This window comes from Gymnodraco acuticeps, unplaced genomic scaffold (assembly GCF_902827175.1).
Source record: "Gymnodraco acuticeps unplaced genomic scaffold, fGymAcu1.1, whole genome shotgun sequence".
NCBI lineage: Eukaryota > Metazoa > Chordata > Actinopteri > Perciformes > Bathydraconidae > Gymnodraco > Gymnodraco acuticeps.
In genome coordinates, this window is record NW_022990027.1 from 1,416,650 (window position 1) to 1,435,622 (window position 18,973).

An 18,973-nucleotide genomic window follows, 5' to 3' on the forward strand; every position below is an offset into this window, starting at 1 on the left:
TTACAATAAATTCAAGATGAAGAATAGACCTATACGCAAAACGTTGACATTTTATTTTATCTTGAAGTGTTTCGAAAAATATTTACAGAATAAAAGAAGATTATAAATGGTTGTTTTTAGTAATATGGACACGTTTGCAGTGCAGGAAAGTGAATGGATATCCATGAAATCCCGTGCGTCTCCTGAGGGACCTGTGGGTGCGCTCTGAGGGTGTACACTGCAAAAAACGTTCACCCTTGCAAGGCAATTAATGCAGTATTGAGTGTGAACAGTGTTAGTATGTTGAATTATTAAGAAGTGAACACATCCTTCATTAGGTTACAAAACTGTCACTTCTCTTCTGTGCAAAAATACTAAGACGTTTGTCATTGTTGTCGATGTGTCATTTCCTTTCAAAGGAATCTGCTCAGGTATATGGTTAGGTAGGCTATAACCTGATGCATAAAGACGTTTTTATTAAAGAACCAAAATGTACCTGCAAACAGTGAATAAGTTAGATATATTGCCGCATTGTGGAAGAAAAATATGCTGTTTTGAGATAAACAACAAAATAAATAGACTTTGAGGCTCAACAGTTTTGCAACACGATCATATTTTTTGTAGTGTGGCTACTGCTGAAGTCATTCTCCGTCTGATACAACAGCAGCCAAGGACAAGGAGCATCAGCAGAGAGAGGAAACAGAGGAGAGAGAAAGGTGCCTCCTCTTGCCATTGCGATCACTGTATCGGTGTTGAATCCATGTCGGTGTGCATGCTGCTCTAATAGGAGGCTTTAGGAGTGGCGGGGAAGCGTTGGATTTAACTTCACACACGGACAAATCTATGCTTGGATTTCGGCTCTTTTTTCCTTCGCCAATGCAAAAGGAAATATGCAGCGAAGCTTCACCATTCTCTACACCAGTTTACTGGGGCTGTGCTTTGCATCAAGCTCAAGTTTTCCAAGTAACATCAATATAGGTGAGAATGGCGCACACGTCTCAGCTCTGAAACCTCTGTTTACCCCGTGTCTCTTGTTGTATTGTGTCCAAAATTAACTCCTGCTTCTTTCCTGCTCAACAGGAGGATTGTTCCCAACCGAATCACACGAATATGAGGTTTTTCGGTTCGCCCTCTCTCACCACCAGGACATCCCCAAACTGGTGCCGCAGGTGGATATGGTCTTGTTGGGGAATAGCTTCTCCATGACATATGCCTGTAAGTATTAAGGCTCCCTCACGTGAAGAAGATTACATTTGTTGGCATGTTCAATATGCTGTGTGTTCAGCCTGTTGTTCCGTCCCCTCAATCTGTGTATCGAGTTCGTAAAGAGCGCTTGGAACTCCATGGTTTAAAACCATGCGCATAATATAAACGCATACATTATAGATCTGCACAGATTTGCGTGTGTTATGAGGTTATGATCTTAGTAACTGTTGCGTGCCCACAACATGACTTATTTCCACTGCTTTCCTTTGCATGGTTGCAGCGTGATTTTGAGCGCTTGAGAATCCAAGGGGGTTTAAAACCAACCTCTGCAGCATCAGCATAGATCCTACAGTCATATAACATCAGGTTTTATATGAATTTAAAAAAAGGTTGAAAGTGATCCCTGTGCGCATTTCCTTCTAACCCCCGAGGTAGAAAACAGAGCATGAGCGCAGATCAGGGCTCTCAGGCGATGTGAACAAAGAGGAAAAAAATACTCTAAGTGCATTTTTAATTAGCCACGGATCACAATCTCTTTTTATGGCTAAACATACAATATGAAACCCTGTCTCCCTTAACAAAGATATTCGCACAGGCTTGCACATATTTAATCTTATCTTTCCGATTTGGTATAGCCTATGTATGAATCAGCTCATGACAGACAGATCTGAGTGACCTTAATAAATAATTATGAGTAATTTCAAATGAAATGTATGCCATTCTTGCAGTTGGATGCAATATTACGCTCAACAAGGAAGAAAAACAAAATCATGGCTCTGAGTCCTTGGTCAGAGAGTATACTGTTCTCCTGTGGTTGATAATGTGTGCCATTATGCCAGCCAAACAAAAAGTCCAAGTCAGCTTGACAAAATAAATGCCAGTCGTAATTGTTTCTTCTTTGTTAACCCTGCACTTATCCTTCCTTTGTATTCTGACAAGATTTTGTCCACCTGGAGGCTTTTCAGATCATTTTTCTCAATCCACACTCAACTGAATTTGCCTGTGGCTCATTCACACTCACTATTTTGAAGAAGCACACTTTCAAGAGATACCCTTTGACGACCGTGCTGTCCTGACACTGCCCGGTGTGCGCCTCAGTTATTTGATTGCTCTTTCAGACATTGATTTTAGCAGTGCTTCTTTACAGTTTTCCTGGATTTAAAAACAGGTCTTTATTCCATTTCCACTGGCTTGAATGCATGCAGCTGCAAAGCTGAATAGCTCAAAGAACACACGCAGTTATCTGACACAAAATACAGAAAAAAGGACATTCTGACTCTGACGTAAGAAAAGTCTTAGAACTCATAACCTTTCTTATTCGTCTGGTTTGGTATCTTGAATAATCGCATCTGGTTAGGGACCATAATTAAACATTCATAAAGGTTATTGAATACAGTCACCACACCAGTCAATGCACTCGACTAGTGCACCTCTTTCAAATATTTTAGCCCTAATAGTAAGCAAATACCTAATGTGTATCTACATAATGGCTAAATAAACACAATCATCAGCATATTAATAACATTTGGAACCTAAAGCCACAGGGTAGGTTGTATGGCTTACTGATTATAGGCACTGCAGATGGCTCCCCGATAAATGTGGGTCTATTTGGCCACCAACTTGTAATTGACAGCTCGACAAGTGCTGTCATCCGCGGGGTTGATATTTGTATCTATGTGGTCCTCATGATTTGTCAGTTGCTGGATTTTGCCCACGTTGGTGCCAACAAAACACCTTATTAGTCAGACTATGAAGCCAAGTAAAGATCAGAGGCCTCATTTATAAACAGTGCGTACGCACAAAAGATGGCGTACGCCAGTTTCTACGCACTGTTTGCGATTTATAAAAAACTAACTTGACGGGAAAATGCGCGGTCCTCCACGCAAACTCTGACCCATGCGTACGCACTAAGCACAACAACGGGAGGGAGGAGAAACTGTGACACCGTTGGCAGAAGGAAGAATGGAGAGAAATATGTGGAAATAATACCATAAATAGAATGTTACTTCTCATTTATCATATATGAAGAATTCATTTTCACAAATTGATTAAAGCCAATCTTAAAATGATTTAACGAACGCCTGTTTGAGACTCCTCAGTGCACACAAAAACATAACTTGGAGAAATAAATAAATACGGAAATGTTATTGATCACCCCTCGATTATGTTCTCTTGTTAAGAAATGTATTCTCATAAATGATGCGGTAAACAGGAGGACATAATTACTTTAAACTGACGCCGTTTTGCATTTCTATAGATTGTATAGATACGAGCATGGTTTATACTATCATGTCTAATCATGTTTTATGCCGTTCGCCAATAGCCTACTTGATAAGTCGCTCGTAAAACACAGGAGGTATGGAAACTAAGAACACCATATGTGGTAAATTGTACAGCTAATATAACACAACACATTAGTTGTATTTCCTTTAACTGGTGGATTATGGATATATAGTTGCTGATCGACAGCTGGAACACAAACCACCAAATACAAAAACATAATTCAGATCCAGTCGTCATGACTCCACTCCGGAGGGATTCCCCGATCATTTCTTACAGTTTCTCATCAAGGGGGTGTCTCCTGTCCCCGGTACAAACACACTGCCTGAGGAAGGTTATGTGTATTGTTTTTGTCATTAACCTTTTTCGGACCACTTATTTATTTATTTTGGTGACGATCCGACCTCCATGCTGCTACTCTGGTTCAAACGGCATCCACCAAACAATATGATTTATCTCCACCTCCCCAAAATAACCCAAATCTGACATGGTGTGAGATGTCTTTTTTAGCTGTTCTGTCGTCATTTCCTGCGATCTTCTTCAAAAAGTCAGTCAGAATGAATGAATGGGCGTTTCTTTGACTATTTATAGGCAAATATGGGCGTTACGTGAAGCCCGCAAAAGCTGCGCCGCATTTAGAGTTGATTGTGATTTATAAAGGGAAACAGGCGTAGGATGTGCCGTACGCAAGTCCTGTGCCGGTACGCAATCTTTTTTGAATTGGAAAATGTCTGTGTGTATTTATTTGCTTTGTCCTACGTAAGCAACCTTCCCACGCCAATCCTACGCAAGGCTTTATAAATGAGGCCCCAGAGCTGTCTTCATTACCTGAGCTAACTGGATGTGAGTAAAAGCAGCACATAGTTATAGATGTGGGATTGACTGGTGCTTTTTTGTGCAACCCTGGGTCTTCCTGCAAGGACTTTAATCCATCCATCATGGTGCTCTGTGACCAGATAAAGCTGAGGAGTACAAACCCTCTGCTGCAATGCAAAATACACTAAAGTCTCTTGTTCTTGACGTGTCAATGTTTAGGTTGAAACAGCATTGTGGCAGAAAACTCTACTTCACGGTCTGTTATGCATGTAATAGGTTTTCAGGAAGCCTTAGATCATCCCACAGGCATTGAATCAAGATCGTATCTTGGGTGGTAAAGGGGACAATGTACTCTACAGGGTAAGAAGAGCTAGTTAAAACATTGTAAATACTCTGTTTGGGGATCACGGTGTAATCAGTGTGGCAGTGCTGTTTAAGATAACATATACCGGTATAATATATATAATACAAGGTGAGTGAGAATTCATAGATATCTGTTTGTCAATGATTGATCTAAAGGTCAATCAAGCGCAGGTAGTTCTGGCATCTGCAGGAGGAAGGTTAGTTACAGATGGGTTATTGCTCAGCCACAGCTGTAGTTAGGAGATTGTGAAACCTTAGCACCAGGGATTGGGCCTCCTCTTCTAAACCAAAGTTCTAGAGATGGTTCTCCACATAAAAGTCATTAACGTCTTCTCCTGATTGGCTGTGATCACAAATATGCTTCAGTTGCACAACATCGGCTGCAAGTGGTACAAAATATATCCTTTATTAGATTCATTGTAACTGTCTGCAATATACCTATTTCGGATATTTGGTCTTGGACCGTGATCACATCTTCAGACCCATCTAGATTATGCTGATTAATAGGAAAAACCTTACTGACTCTACAACTTCCGAATGTCCTGGTACCATATCTTCAAAACTCAATAGGACTTTCATTGAATCAAGTCAACCCAACAGCACCAGAATAACAGACAATCAAAGCCATTCAAATATTTAATCTATGGTTAATGAACCATACACAACAGCAACAACAGAGAGTTCCAAAAATCCTCCAAAAACGGTACAAAACAAAAGGTTTTGCTCTTATCTCTTTGAGTGGACAGATATCCATATACTTTACACAAATTGCCCCTCACTTCATATTACTCTCCTACCTGTTAATAAAAAACACATTCAAGAAATTCAACCTGGCTTCATAGCGTGCGTCTTTTTTGCGGAGATGCATTTAAAAGCCACCAAGAGCTGCAGTAAAACATTTGGAAACCCTGACAGTCCCCCAGGCAACCCCACCACCAGCCCCATCCCCATCCCCTCCCTTCCCTCCCCTTCCCCTCAGCCATTTAGGTGCGGGTAGCCAGGCAGAGCTGTGTAATGAAATGTAAACACACCCAAGATGCCCTCATTAATGAGATGGTCCTTTGCTCAGAAGGGAATGTGATGTGAATTTGAGGGTGAGGCTGCGGCTTACGTTTCCAGGGAGGTTGCCGGCGGAAAAAAACATGGCGCAAATAAGCAGGAAGGGATGGGGGGGGGGGAAGGTGGTACATAATAATGTCACTGTCATGCACCTAATGGTGGGACAGAAGCATACATACAACTGGAACAATATGGTGATTTTGACTCAATTGGCTTAAAAGCACCATCCGTTAACTGCTTTTTGTCTTTTATTCAGTCTATTGGTATGGTTGCTAAAACAACTGTTTTAATTACCCACAAAGATATAATACCCATACTTCTGGAAACGTGAGATTGATTGTTTTATCAAGGATCAATGCCGATATTCTGGTTTTACTAGAGCTTAACTGGATCTATCCGCTGTCAGCACTACAGAATACCAAAGGGTTTTCCCAACACCCAGTCACCCCTCCCAGTGTTCTGCACGATGCCATCAAATCTGACATATTTTCTTCAATGTGTCATGCATATCCCTGCTATCCATGGGTATGACGGTGGGCTGTTGGAACAAGCATGTCAGAAAGATTCACAGCTGAGGGAGACGGCAAAAATGAAAGTGACACCTCTTCCTGCTCTGTGTCACTCGATCTGAAAGAGTTTTGTGGATGTGGAGGATATAGAGATTTGTTTCTAAGGGAGAAAAGGGCTCCAGGGCATGCTTATAATGAATCAGATGAGAAAAACAGCCTATTCCTGAGTATCTATTTAGTATACCTGTGCGGAGGAGTGTGTATGTGTGTGTGTGTTTGCATCTGGGTGCCTTTGCTTGCAATTGTGTAGGATGTCTTGAGGGAGTGACAGCTCACCTCCGTAAGCGTGCAGCAGTGTGGGAACGTGCCCGGGGCATTCGGGTCCACAAGTGTGAAAAGCAGCGGGTGAATGGGTCCTTGTGCACGGGGTGAATGGAGCTCCGGATGAGGGTGAAACTCATCAGCTGGCTCTTATGACTAGCAACTTCCTCCAAAAGCAAGCCCTCACACACACACACACACACACACACACACACACACACACACACACACACACACACACACACACACACACACACACACACACACACACACACACACACACACACACACACACACACACACACACACACACACACACACACACACACACACACACACACACACTTGCTGGCACCTGTCTAAAAAGCAGGATAAAAGGGGCAAGAGGTTGAGGGGGTTGATGGACTAGGGCAAAAGTGAAACAGAAAAACAGAGAGGTGAGAAAGGAAAACATAATGGAAAGAGACATTGAATGTTTCATTTTATTTGCCGTCTGCGGAGTCATTGGGGAAGTAATGACGATGGCAGCACTGTCGGCATAATGTGAGACAGGATACTGGAGCTAATTTGCATTTCTCTGTCTTCTTTCTTCCCTTCACATACACAAACCAAGCAATAAACACCTGTATTTTTAGCATTCATCAACATGGATTGTGGCATTTCTTCTATAAGTGTCTTTGTTTTCACATTATCACAGAAAGGCTTGCTGGACTGGCTCCTTTTATGTGTTTCCAGTGGTTAAAAATAACTGCCAGTTTGGAGAATTGTATTCAATGTTCCCCTCAGTTAGATAACCCATTACCATAATCTGGTATTGACTTGGTTTGTAATAGGGACGTCACTGAATCGCTAGCTTCATGTCAAATCCCCCGCAAGCTCACGCCTATATTATCTACTTCTCTCTTTGATATTATACTTGTGTGTGGCAAGATTTAGGCTAAGCTTTAGCTATTTTGGGATATAAATGTGTATTCAGGAAAGTGCACCCAGGAACAAAATATAACATTTCAAACTGGAATTTTAGTACATGTCAGAATGTACAGTATATATGTAAAAAACTGGCATTTGGCTTTGTTTCCAGTTCAGATATGGTGATAATAAACCTTTCACTATAAAAAATTAGTGTAAAAAAGACAATTTTGAATGTCACTGCAGTGTAGGCACAAGTGTTTTCCCGCGTCATGGAGGGTCAATTAAATAAGATTGGAAGACAATCTATGAGGCAGCCATGATCAATTAACTGAGCAGCGAAAAGATGCCTGCTGAGCCAATCAATACAACACAGATGGGAGGAAGGGGGGGCGGCTGGCTTCCCTTTGGCAGACATACGGGACAGATATGAATCACTGTTAAGTGACGGAACAAATGATCGGTGTCCGCAGCACAGAAAGTGTACATGGGACTATTATATAATAAACTCACTGTCAATAATGAGTGTAAACATAACAGCTATAACTATATAAGTATGGCATTGTTATTATTTGATGTAGCCAGGAATATATGCTGATCAAAGTAGTGCTACAGTTCGGTCTGATAGTCTAATCATTTAAATAAATTATTGAGAGTAGTAGAATAAATCCCTGATCAAAACAACATTGGGACCAAAAGATGGGTGTTTGAATATGTTTACTTAGTTTCATTTAGCATTGCAAATCTCAGGTGAAAGTTTATATTGTTATTTTGTTCACTAGCAGGGGCTTCAAGGCATAGTACTGAGACAGACATTGAATATTCAAAGGCAGGTGCAGTGGTTTCTCAACATAATTCCAGGGTATTACAATTACATTTTTGTAGTTTTGTTTTTCAGCAAATTAATTGCTAGTGGAATATTTTTGCCTGCAATCATTTTTTAAAAGTCTCGTAATTCAAACCAAAGATTAAAGTATTAGAGATGGAGTCCGTCTACTGCAAAACCACCTGACTTAAGTTTTCTCATCAGGGTAGTTTCTTGCTCTGAATACTAAATATAAATGTGTATGAGCTAGCGAGACTGCTTTGTAAAGTTCTGCGGTCACACACTTGCACACATACAATAGCTAACAATAAACAGAGCTCGAGTAGATGCATTTAATGTATTATTCAATGCAGCACATCTAATGCTATCACTTCACACAGTAATGAGCAGAAATATGCAATAAAGCTTCGCAGGGGAAAATAAGAAGACAATTGAACTGACTGTGTTTAGCATCGCAATACTTAAAAATACCCAGCCCTCTTTAGGATCTGCCAGAAGAAACCAACAAATAAATATCAGTCCCCTGGAGACTTTACTTTTTTATTACTTATAGTCACCTTTTTTCTTCAAATCATTTACCCCTTCAGGGGCAAACAACACCCGAGAAAGGTGACTCAGCTGGGATGGATGTGTTAAGAAGAAGGTGGTCGGGGGGGTGTAGGTTAAGCTGTAATTTCAGACCCGATGGCTGGTGTCACTGAGGCTCAGGGGTGTTGTATTTTATTGTGTAGCTACCGTGTCAGTTATTGAGGTACAGCAGTGGTGACTGGCTTCCTCAGTGCACGTGTGTTCAGAGGGATTACCGAGTGTCAATGTGTTATTGGAAAAGGCGGACAAATAGCAGATCAGCGCTCCCTCCTGAATCTTCTGGACATGACAGTTATTTGTCGAGGAGGAAACAAAGAGAATGGTGGCCGGAGAAACAAAAAAGACTTGAAACTGACGGTTGTTCTCTAGAGCTACAGGCTGGCAGGTGCTAGTTTGATGAATGAGAAGGCTTGGATTTTCTTTTTCCTCCGGAGCACCAAGGCTAGAGAATGGCCCATAGCATTCAATGTAGATCAGCCAAAACTGCTCCCCAAGCAGCAGGGTGAAAGCGTGTGGGGCAGAAGGGGGATGGACATTGTTTCTGTTTTTTGTGTGCCTTTGTTGCTCTGCAAAAGAAAGGAAGAGGGAATGTGGCAAGGAGTGCAAAAGAAAAACAGCTTATGAAGGAGAAAATATGCAACCTGTCATTTAATCTCCTCTACCTCTAAAACTGTTCATTTGTTACCCCAATGGTGATTTAGTGCCTAGAGGTTCGAATTATTTAGTGTTGGCAAGATAGTCTTTATCACACTTACACTTCTTGCCACATAAACACTACACTTTCCTGATGACACTTTTCCATGTTTCAGCTTGTTCTCCTCATTGTCTTTCTAAGCCTGCTCCAGATCCTTCTCTGTATTCATACAAGCTTACCAAGTATTTTAAACAAATCTGTCGTCGATGGGTTTAATGGCAGCTGGGACGTGGAGGTCTGAGCTGAGACATGTGGGGCTGGCAATTAGAAAACAATGTGTTTGGGGATGAGGACCAGGATTTGTGCTGCGGGGTGGAGGGACGAGCGTCGGATGATGGCAGCTGTCATGTTTTTGCAGAAAAGACAGAAGCTAGTCTCGCTTTTTTTCAGAGCCTATCTCAGGAGCCTCTGTTTACTTTAATGAGGAACAAAGCCTACAAGCATATTTAACACAGAGAAAAAGTGTAACTGCCATTACAGTGACAGCACAAAAACGCTGTTGTGCGTAAATGTTTGTTCTACTAAGCGACTGCCATGACACGAGGCCTGCAACAGTTGTTGAATGTTTTAGCACACTAGAGATGTCTTTGTTTATATCAGGCATCATTGGTAGACAATAAGAAATTGAAAACCATTGGACGTTTAAAGACATTTTTACCACTCATTTCATCATACAGTTCATACTATTGTATCCCTTTATATGTAAGATATTCTTGCTTAACTACGGTCCAAAGGTGGGCAGTAGTAGGCTTTTTATTTATAGATTGTGACTAACCTTTTTCCTTCCTGAGTGCAAGCATATTTTCTTGTCTAGCTGCTCTTTAGTTTAAATCTGTAATTGACTTGATTGTTTTTCAAGGAGAAACCATCTGAAATTCCACTTTGCTTAGAAAAGAACACTACATTCGGTCACTTGCTAAATTGCCTTCGTGTTTTGGAGAGGCTTAAAAGCGACAACACATAGATTTTGCTCCTAAACCCCATGGTTTTTATTTCAACATGAGGCAAAATGGGGGCGTAGTAATCAGCAGCGAATCGCTTCAACACGTGTATTTCGGTGTATTCACGGCATTCATTTCGTTATTATACTGTATTGTTGTTTTATAGCTATTTGTTAATGTATACAACCCAATTTGTGTTCTTTGAAATTGAAAAGGATATTGCATTGTGTGTGTTACTTTCGTTGCAGTTGTATATGTCTTAAGTGTAATTTGGCTTGGCTTCCTATTTTGTATGGACATGCTTTTATTTTGAAGGAGAGTTAGCGCTATTGACAGGAAGTTGTTGTTGCTATGGAAACAATGTGACGGAGATTAACGGAGAAAAGTAATATCTACATATAAAGACGGAGAAAGTAAACGATAACGTTTATGGTTAAGTGTTAGCATCCCCCGAAGAGGCACAAGCTCTTACGTTGATATTGGAGATTTCAATAAATTCAATTAAAAAAAACGGGGGGAAAAAAACGAATATCCAGATAACGAAATTGAAACCCGAATAGTACTCCAACGAAGGAATACTCGGATATTCGGGTACAGCCCTAGAGCACACCAACCCAGTCTCACAAAAAAACGTGTAATAACTACGTTGGTCCACAACTTGGGACGGAGTATTTCTACAAAAACGCCTCTGAAATTGTAAGATCCCTATGTTTTTTTTCACCATTCATTCCAATGGCTGGCGTCTATGTCACGTGATCTTCAAATCTCTCCCTGCAGAAAAAAAAAACATGGCCGAACTTCGTTTTATTCTCGGTGGAAAATGCCTATTTTAAGGTTAGTTTGGCCATTAAAATGCGTTTTGATGTCATTTGATGCGAGAAATATGAGTTGTTATTTCAGATTATGTGTGCAGTGGATGTACATGATCTTTAGTTTGCTAGTTATTACGAAGATTACTTCAGGAAATTGTGTCTACAACGTTTTCATTGTTACCAAGGTGGTTGCTAGGGACGCTGCTATCGATATTATTTCTGTTACGTTGTGTAACTGTTTAATGGTGTTATCTTTATTGCTACCCCCTTCCCCGTCAATGTATAGTGTTGGTCCACAGCGCAAACGTATTAGTTTAACAAAATCTGCATCTAAAATTGTGGCAAAGATACGTTATTTTCCCCTGTGCAATTCTCCATTTACTCAACAATAACACATAATTATCCTTGTGTTTATTTATTTGTTTGATTAATAAACACAAGTTGGAGTCTGTCAGGACCGAGGGTCGGAGCAGCTAATTTGCTTTAGAGAATATTACACCCGGAAGTAAGTATTCTCTCCGCTTCGCTTTACAAACCCCGTGATAGTCCTCAAGCTCTGTGATTGGAGAGTGTGCTCCGAGGGTTATGCCGAGCGTCGAACAGCACTTGAAATGGGATGGAACCACGGCAGACTGTCCAAAACTGGATTTGAACGGGTCCACCCCGTCCCCCCCTCCCCCACCCCGTCCCCAGAACTACACATGCTGGCTATTGTGTTTCGCAACATGTTCTCTATGGCACGTCTCTACTGGGAGTTGTAGTTTTAAAAGACGTTTTCGTATTTCCCATAATAAGAAGTTGCCAGTATTAAACTGTGTACATCCCTGGAGGTTTAGGGAATAGGAACACTCAAATTTAAAACATATAATTAATAAATGGGTGAAAATTGCTTGTGCCCATAATGGGCAGCATTAATATATATACACACATGCCAGCTAAGGTCAGAAGAGCTTTATTTAACAGCTGGTCTTATGTCTGTGACCCCTCCTGTTGTTAATTAATGAGCCTGAAACATGCACTTGTCAAGGTTCAGAGGCACATTTTGCAAATATGGCAGTAGCCATCGATCAGCTTAAGATAAGCTATACTTTATTGATCCCAAGCTGGAAACATTTGCGTTACATCAGCATGTATAACAGTTGTAAATATGCAGTGGTGTTTATTTGTAAATCATTTAGTATAATCACACAAATTCTGTGTTTTATATTTAACAATTCTGTGTTCTTTATTTATTGATTGTTCAATACCTGACAAGGCCGGAGATGAAAAACTTGGGTCGCAGGTTCCTCAACAGTGCATTACAAGACATCTATCAATATGTGTGTATACCACCACCATTAAACTGTCGTATTCTGCACATTTCTTATACTATCTACATACATCTTATAAGAGTATAATACATATGTATAATATCAGTTAAAATAAGTGCTTCAACATAGTTAACATTGCTGGAGGTATGCACAAATATTGATAGATGTCTTGTAATGCACTGTTGAGGAACCTGCGAGTTTTTCATTCATTGCATAACTGCTTAGTTTGTGTATATGATATGTCAATAAACCTTAGAACATTTTGAAAGGGATGTGCAAAATAGTCATTATATACAGTCTTTAATTAACTATTAGTAGAGAATAACGAGTAATGAATATACTTTATAGGGATCCTATTAATATCTAATAATAAAAATAATGAAATTCAATAACATGCTTTAACCACTAGGTGTCCCTTTATATCAGCTGTGCACCTTTATGGTGTAAATACAGCCTATCTACCAATTGGATCAAATATAAAAGTCAGCCGAATTAGTGTTGATACTGCAAGGAGACGTATTGTGTGAAAATAAATGTAAGATGTTGTTTAATTGCTGATATATTTATGATCCACGTCACGTTTTCAGTTTTGGCGGCAGTTCCTCATGTTTGTCTAGAAGTCTTCTCATCAGGGCTCTATAAGAACTACGGCAGATATGTAATATATAATGCAGCCGAACCGTGTATTACAATGCCGTTATGTGATGACTTTCAAAGAGAAAAGCAAGCACACTCGGAATAAAGTATTATTTTATTTTTAAAAAATGTTTTCGGTCTGTTTCCGGTATTTGTTTATGACGATGTGATGTGAGATGTGAGACTGGGTTGGAGAATTGCACAGGGGAAAATAACGTATCTTTGCCACAATTTTAGATGCAGATTTTGTTAAACTAATACGTTGGTGCTGTGGACCAACACTATAAATTGACGGGGAAGGGGGTAGCAATAAAGATAACACCATTAAACAGTTACACAACATAACATAAATAATATCGATAGCAGCGTCCCTAGCAACCACCTTGGTAACAATGAAAACGTTGTATAGACACAATTTCCTGAAGTAATCTTCATAATAACTAGCAAACTAAAGATCATGTGCATCCACTGCACACATAATCTGAAATAACAACTCATATTTCTCGCATCAAATGAGATCAAAACGCATTTTAATGGCCAAACAAACCTTAAAATAGGCATTTGCCACCGAGAATAAAACGAAGTTCGGCCATGTTTCTTTTTTCTGCAGGGAGAAATTTGAAGATCACGTGACATAGACGCCAGGCATTGGAATGAATGGTGAAAAAAAACTTAGGGATCTTACAATTTCAGAGGTGAAATTGCCCACCAGGCTGCGGGTGTGTGTGTGTGCTCCGGCCGAGCTCGGGCCGGGCCTCGCCGTGTCCCGTCGTCCCGCAGACCCCACACAGCAACCAGGAAACAACACCTGCATGCCAGCTCACACTGTGCGCTCCAGCAGCGAGCCTCGCAACGTCCCGCCAACACGGCACCCAGACCCCACACAGCATTCTCATCTGTTTGTCAATACTGGTTTCATGGTTGCTAACGCCATTCGTAACACATAATCACTGATGTTCCGCTGTAACGGTGGTGGACTCATCAGAACAGAGTGGGCGAGCTGACCAATCAGAGCACACTGGGCTCACAGGGAGGGGGGGGGTATTCAGGACAGAGAGTGAATACAAATATCAGTGACCATCAACTGGCGGCCCGCGGGCCACATCCGGCCCGCCAGACATTCTCATCCGGCCCGCAGGACGGGGGTGACTGTGGCGTTAGTGCGTTCACCCCAAGCCCCCAGGAAGTGCGCCGGAGTCTGATGAGAATATTCGTGCTGGTCAAACGGCGGTACTACACTTCCTTTAGGTTGCTGGGCCCGGAAACACTTTTTCCCATTGACTTACATTGGGAAAGAGTGGTCTGTAACTCGTTGGATCATTTTTTTTAAACTAAATAAACTACCCAGTATGAACACTTGTATAGCCCTTATTAAAAACATTCGTTCCTCAAGTTGTAAAAATGTGCTAATAACGTTATTCTGAGAGTTATTTCCCTCGGCATTATGAACGCGCATCTAACCCACGGGACCGCGCTGCCCGGCACGTTCATGTTACGTGTTCGGGGTTGCGTTCCAATAGTCCATTTAGCTTAGGAACCTTCCTAACGGAGTGAAATGACCCGGAAGTACGTCACTGGCAGCCATGATAAGTGCCGTTCCAATTCTCTAAATGAAAGGAAAGGAGGTTTCAAACTTCCTTTATAACCTCCTTTAGCTTAGGAACCACTGGACCTCTCTAACCGAAAGGAGAGGAGAAAATGCTGCCCCACAATGCATTGCAGCCGCAGCATTCACCGTCACTCAACAGTCGGCTGTTCACGGAAACAACCGATTATGACCGAGAAATTATATCATGAAAGTTACGGTGCTTATTAAGCATTTTAAAACGTATGTGGTAAGTTGCCAAAGTGCTTTGTTTTGAACGTTCATCAGTATTATAATCAAAAAGAGAAATATGAACGTTAGTTTTTACTGAAATGATCAAATAAAGTCAACATTTCACAGTGTTTACTGAGCTGTGTGGAGTTTGTTCAACTTTTAAAATATGTTTGAATGGTGATATGCACAGTGATAGATGTTAAGGACTAACGTTTATAATAAATACATTTTTATTGGTTTTAAGATCTTTTCATAGTTCATACAATCATACGTATTGGGATCATTTGTATTAATGTGGACCGGAAGGAGAGGGTGACGAGCATAAGTTTCACTTTCCTTTTTTATTTCAATTCCAACTTTGGTCATGAAGAATATGTTTCTCTGTTGTCCCCGTTCATAAAGCATAAAGCAACAGCGTCAGAGCAGTGCAGAGTCTCTAGATGAGTTTACAGTAGTCCCTCATTCTTATTAAACATCCATGTTGTAGTCCGCTGTATAGAAAACTGTAGTTTCCATAGTTTCCCCACAGCAGCAGACGCACATTCATGACGTCCGCTGGCGCATCATAAACACGTCGGATAGTGAAAGTGCATTCGGATTCTCTAAAGAACCGCAGTCTCTTCTCCTAAGTCCTTTTGAATTTTGAATATCCACTATCCCTTAACCCCGTGACGTTTCACTCAGAGGTCAAGGAATAGGAGATAAGGTTGGAATTTAGGAGCTGATTTTTGGATAATCGGAACGCAACCCAGTACTACATGAGTTTCTCTTTACCCATGGATGCACAATAACAACGGACCACCGCCTTACTGCCAGCCCACGGAGCTCTAATAATGGATATATTGCACATGTTTGCTGTAATTCATCATTTGTAAAATATTATACTACATGGGCTGTATGATGTAAATCTTGTACCGTAAATGTTGTATTAAATAAAGTTAATATTACCGACGTAGATTAACGTCCCTGTAGCTTCTTATTGCACTTGCAATTGTTTTAGTTACTTGTGGGCTACTTAACATGAATAATCACAGTTACTATCCTTTTACTCCATCACATTTCAAAAAGAAATAGGCTATTGTTATTTTAACTCCACCACAGTAATCCATCATCAGCTTTGCTTTTTAGATACAGTTTTAACTCACTATTGATCATAACAGGCGTCAACATATACATTTGTATATATTACTAAGTGGTTTCATGTACAACCCACACAAGTATCATGCTAAATGAAGCTCTGTTGCTTGGATATCACTAGATCCTGATGTCAGCGTAATATAAAAGTACATAACGATTGATGTGTAACTTAGCATAATTTACTAGCTAGCCGCTAGCTGCTAACTGCCGCCTCGTTAATATAAATCCAGTACCATGCTGTCATGAACGCGCGGTGCTGTTACGTGTACGCAAATGCACGTGCTTAATGTGAACGAGCCTTTTGGGCGGCGTGGTCAAAGTTGCGCATGCTCTATGAGTGCACATACGGGTACTTCTCAGGCATGCCGGGTAATCTGTGACGTTTCGCTCTCTCAAAAGTTGGGCCATTTTGTCATCATGCGCCATTGAGCAACTCTCATAGGAATGAATGAGGCCCCGCCTCCCACGCTGTATCCAGTTCTTATTATACATCCATGGTTCACCTCCCACTAATTTTTTTTATACAACGTCTCGTGAGTAATGTGCAGTACCGGAGTCCAACAGAGAGGCAGCAGCTGCGGGACAGTAGACTGCGTACTGCGTAGCCTTCCCTGCCCTGAAGAAGAAGTGTTCCGTTGTGAAGAGTCTGCTTTATGCGCTCCGCAGCACAGCAGTAGCCCCGCTGCGACAGAGTCCAACAGAGAGGCAGGAGCTGCGGGACAGTAGCCTCGAAGTGATCCTTCGTTTGCGTGAATAGTCTGCTAAGCTTTATGCGCTCCGCAGTACCTGAGCGTGCTCCACTAGCACCCCCCCCCCCCCCCCCCAGTTAACAACTTCAAAATTCAGGTTTGTGTAAAAATCGATGGCCAGCGAAAGTGTCTATTGGACAAATGTAGTTGGTGATCCCTGCTACAGTATACATGGATGCTGTATGAGAAACCAATGTGAGTTTGGAAAACTGCACTATATAAATCTATTCTAGTAGACCTTAACAATGGAATTATGATCAGTAGAAATGGCCATGACATGGGACCTCTAATGTTGAAATAGTAATCATTATTTTCATTTGTAACAAAAAGTGCCAAGTTAAGGATTTTCAAATGAACGGATGTGCTGCTTTTATTTAAAGATGTCACCATTGAGAATTTTCTGGAGAAGAATAAACATATTATCAGCATTAACATGAATTGCACTTGCAGCTGTATTGCTGTAGGATAAGTAATGCAACATATCTGGTTGTACTCATAGATTCTGCTCAGGTATTGTTATGAACGCTTCATTTCCCACTGGCTCGGCAGCAATGTGTTAAAGCCAATTGTTAATTTATTCATCAGTATATCTAATGAATTAGAATGCAGGCTGTGTGTTTGCCTCTTCGTGCTCCTCATATCCACCTCCATCACTTGCAGCTGTCAGAGAATAAATGTGTGAGAGGGACCGTCCCTCTGCACCTGTCGACACTGATACCCAGATGGGCAGATAATTGCAAAGGGATGATTGTTAAGGAGATAATTGGAGTTTCCATACCCCCTGACAGGAGTTGGTCTGGGCTGGGTTTCTGACCCACTGCCCAGGTAAGCATTTATTCAGCAGGCGGCGGGGCAACGTATCAAACCAGATTAGAAATGTGGCGAGGAACAGCGAGGAGGAGAGATAATGGCCTAGTGTGAAAGGGTAAGAGAGTAAGAAGAGAGAAATGTGCTCGGCGCTGAGGGGAGTGCTCTTACACCCTCGATTACCCATTTAATGAGGCGATGCCGTGCCATTGTTTTATTACTTAGAGGAAATAGGAGGAATCTAGATTTCGCCGTGTGGTCCCACGGTTTCCCACTGATAGGCTGGCATCTGTTCCCTTTGTTCTCAGCAGTCCCCCTATCATCTCCTCTTACATACACTAATGCTTCTGTTTCTTCTCCTCTCCAGAAAACAAGCTTTGCCTTCTGTCTGCCCTCACCTACATTTTCAAGACACGCTTGCTTTTTGGCTCATCCTTATTAACCTCCCATTACCCCCGCTTCGACTAATGTAATCTCTCATGAGTATCCAATGCTTCCGACATTAATCTAAAATCTGTTTGGCTGGTCAACTGCTCTGATCGCTGCTATTCCCAGCAGTGGGAGTTTAAGAGATTAGAGCCTTCCTGTCTGCCATCTAACTCTTTTTGCTAGTTTTTTTCTTCTTTGTATCTTCACCTCCCTGTCTGTCTTTTTTCTCCCTTTGTTGTGTTATTGTCTCACGCACACACAGTGACATAAACACAATTGTGTTGCTCTTGCACAGTAAATCTCCCTTAAGCTTGAGGAGCTCAAGCTGTTTATACCGGGGAATGTACCTCCCTGGAGAGCAACACTCCATGGAGCATACGGATACTCTAGAGAGGCAGAAAGGCAGTGAAGCAAGGCTCACCTCCTCCTAATAACCTCTCAAACCTGTTTTGCATTGCTTCACTCGGTCGACTACCCCAGATGAAAAAATGTCTTTGCCGTAGATTGACACATTATCATGCAATGACTGCTTTTCAGATCAGATTTAGTTTGTAGGAGATCCCAGATAAACGTGTCCTCACACTAAAACCCTCCTACTCAATTTGGGGAACAGCTCAGTGTGTGGTCGTGCGCGAAATTAGCAGTAAAGTTGTCAAGTGGGAGTTAATGTACAGTGTAGGTTTCAGTTTGTCTATGAAGAAATGCTGCAGCTCCTCAAGGCCCAGACATAATCATTTTAAATGTAACAATGACATATGACGTGACATATTAAATGTTGATATC

General features: G+C 41.3%; 1 protein-coding gene across 5 annotated transcripts in view; it reads left to right on the plus strand.

Moving 5' to 3' along the window:
* Positions 1-635: 635 nt before the first annotated feature.
* gria1a (glutamate receptor, ionotropic, AMPA 1a) overlaps positions 636-18,973 on the plus strand; it is a 77,441-nt gene continuing 59,103 nt past the window's right edge. For 4 of the 5 annotated variants that reach the window (XR_004568785.1, XR_004568786.1, XM_034214907.1 and 1 more), the window contains exons 1-2: positions 870-957; positions 1,060-1,194. Coding sequence is in view for 3 of the 5 variants with exons in the window: in XM_034214907.1 (XP_034070798.1) it covers positions 870-957; positions 1,060-1,194 (223 nt within the window). In the remaining 2 variants the exon portion in view is untranslated. Of the gene's footprint in view, positions 958-1,059; positions 1,195-18,973 lie in introns of all 5 variants that reach the window. The other variant, XM_034214908.1, reaches the window with a different exon arrangement.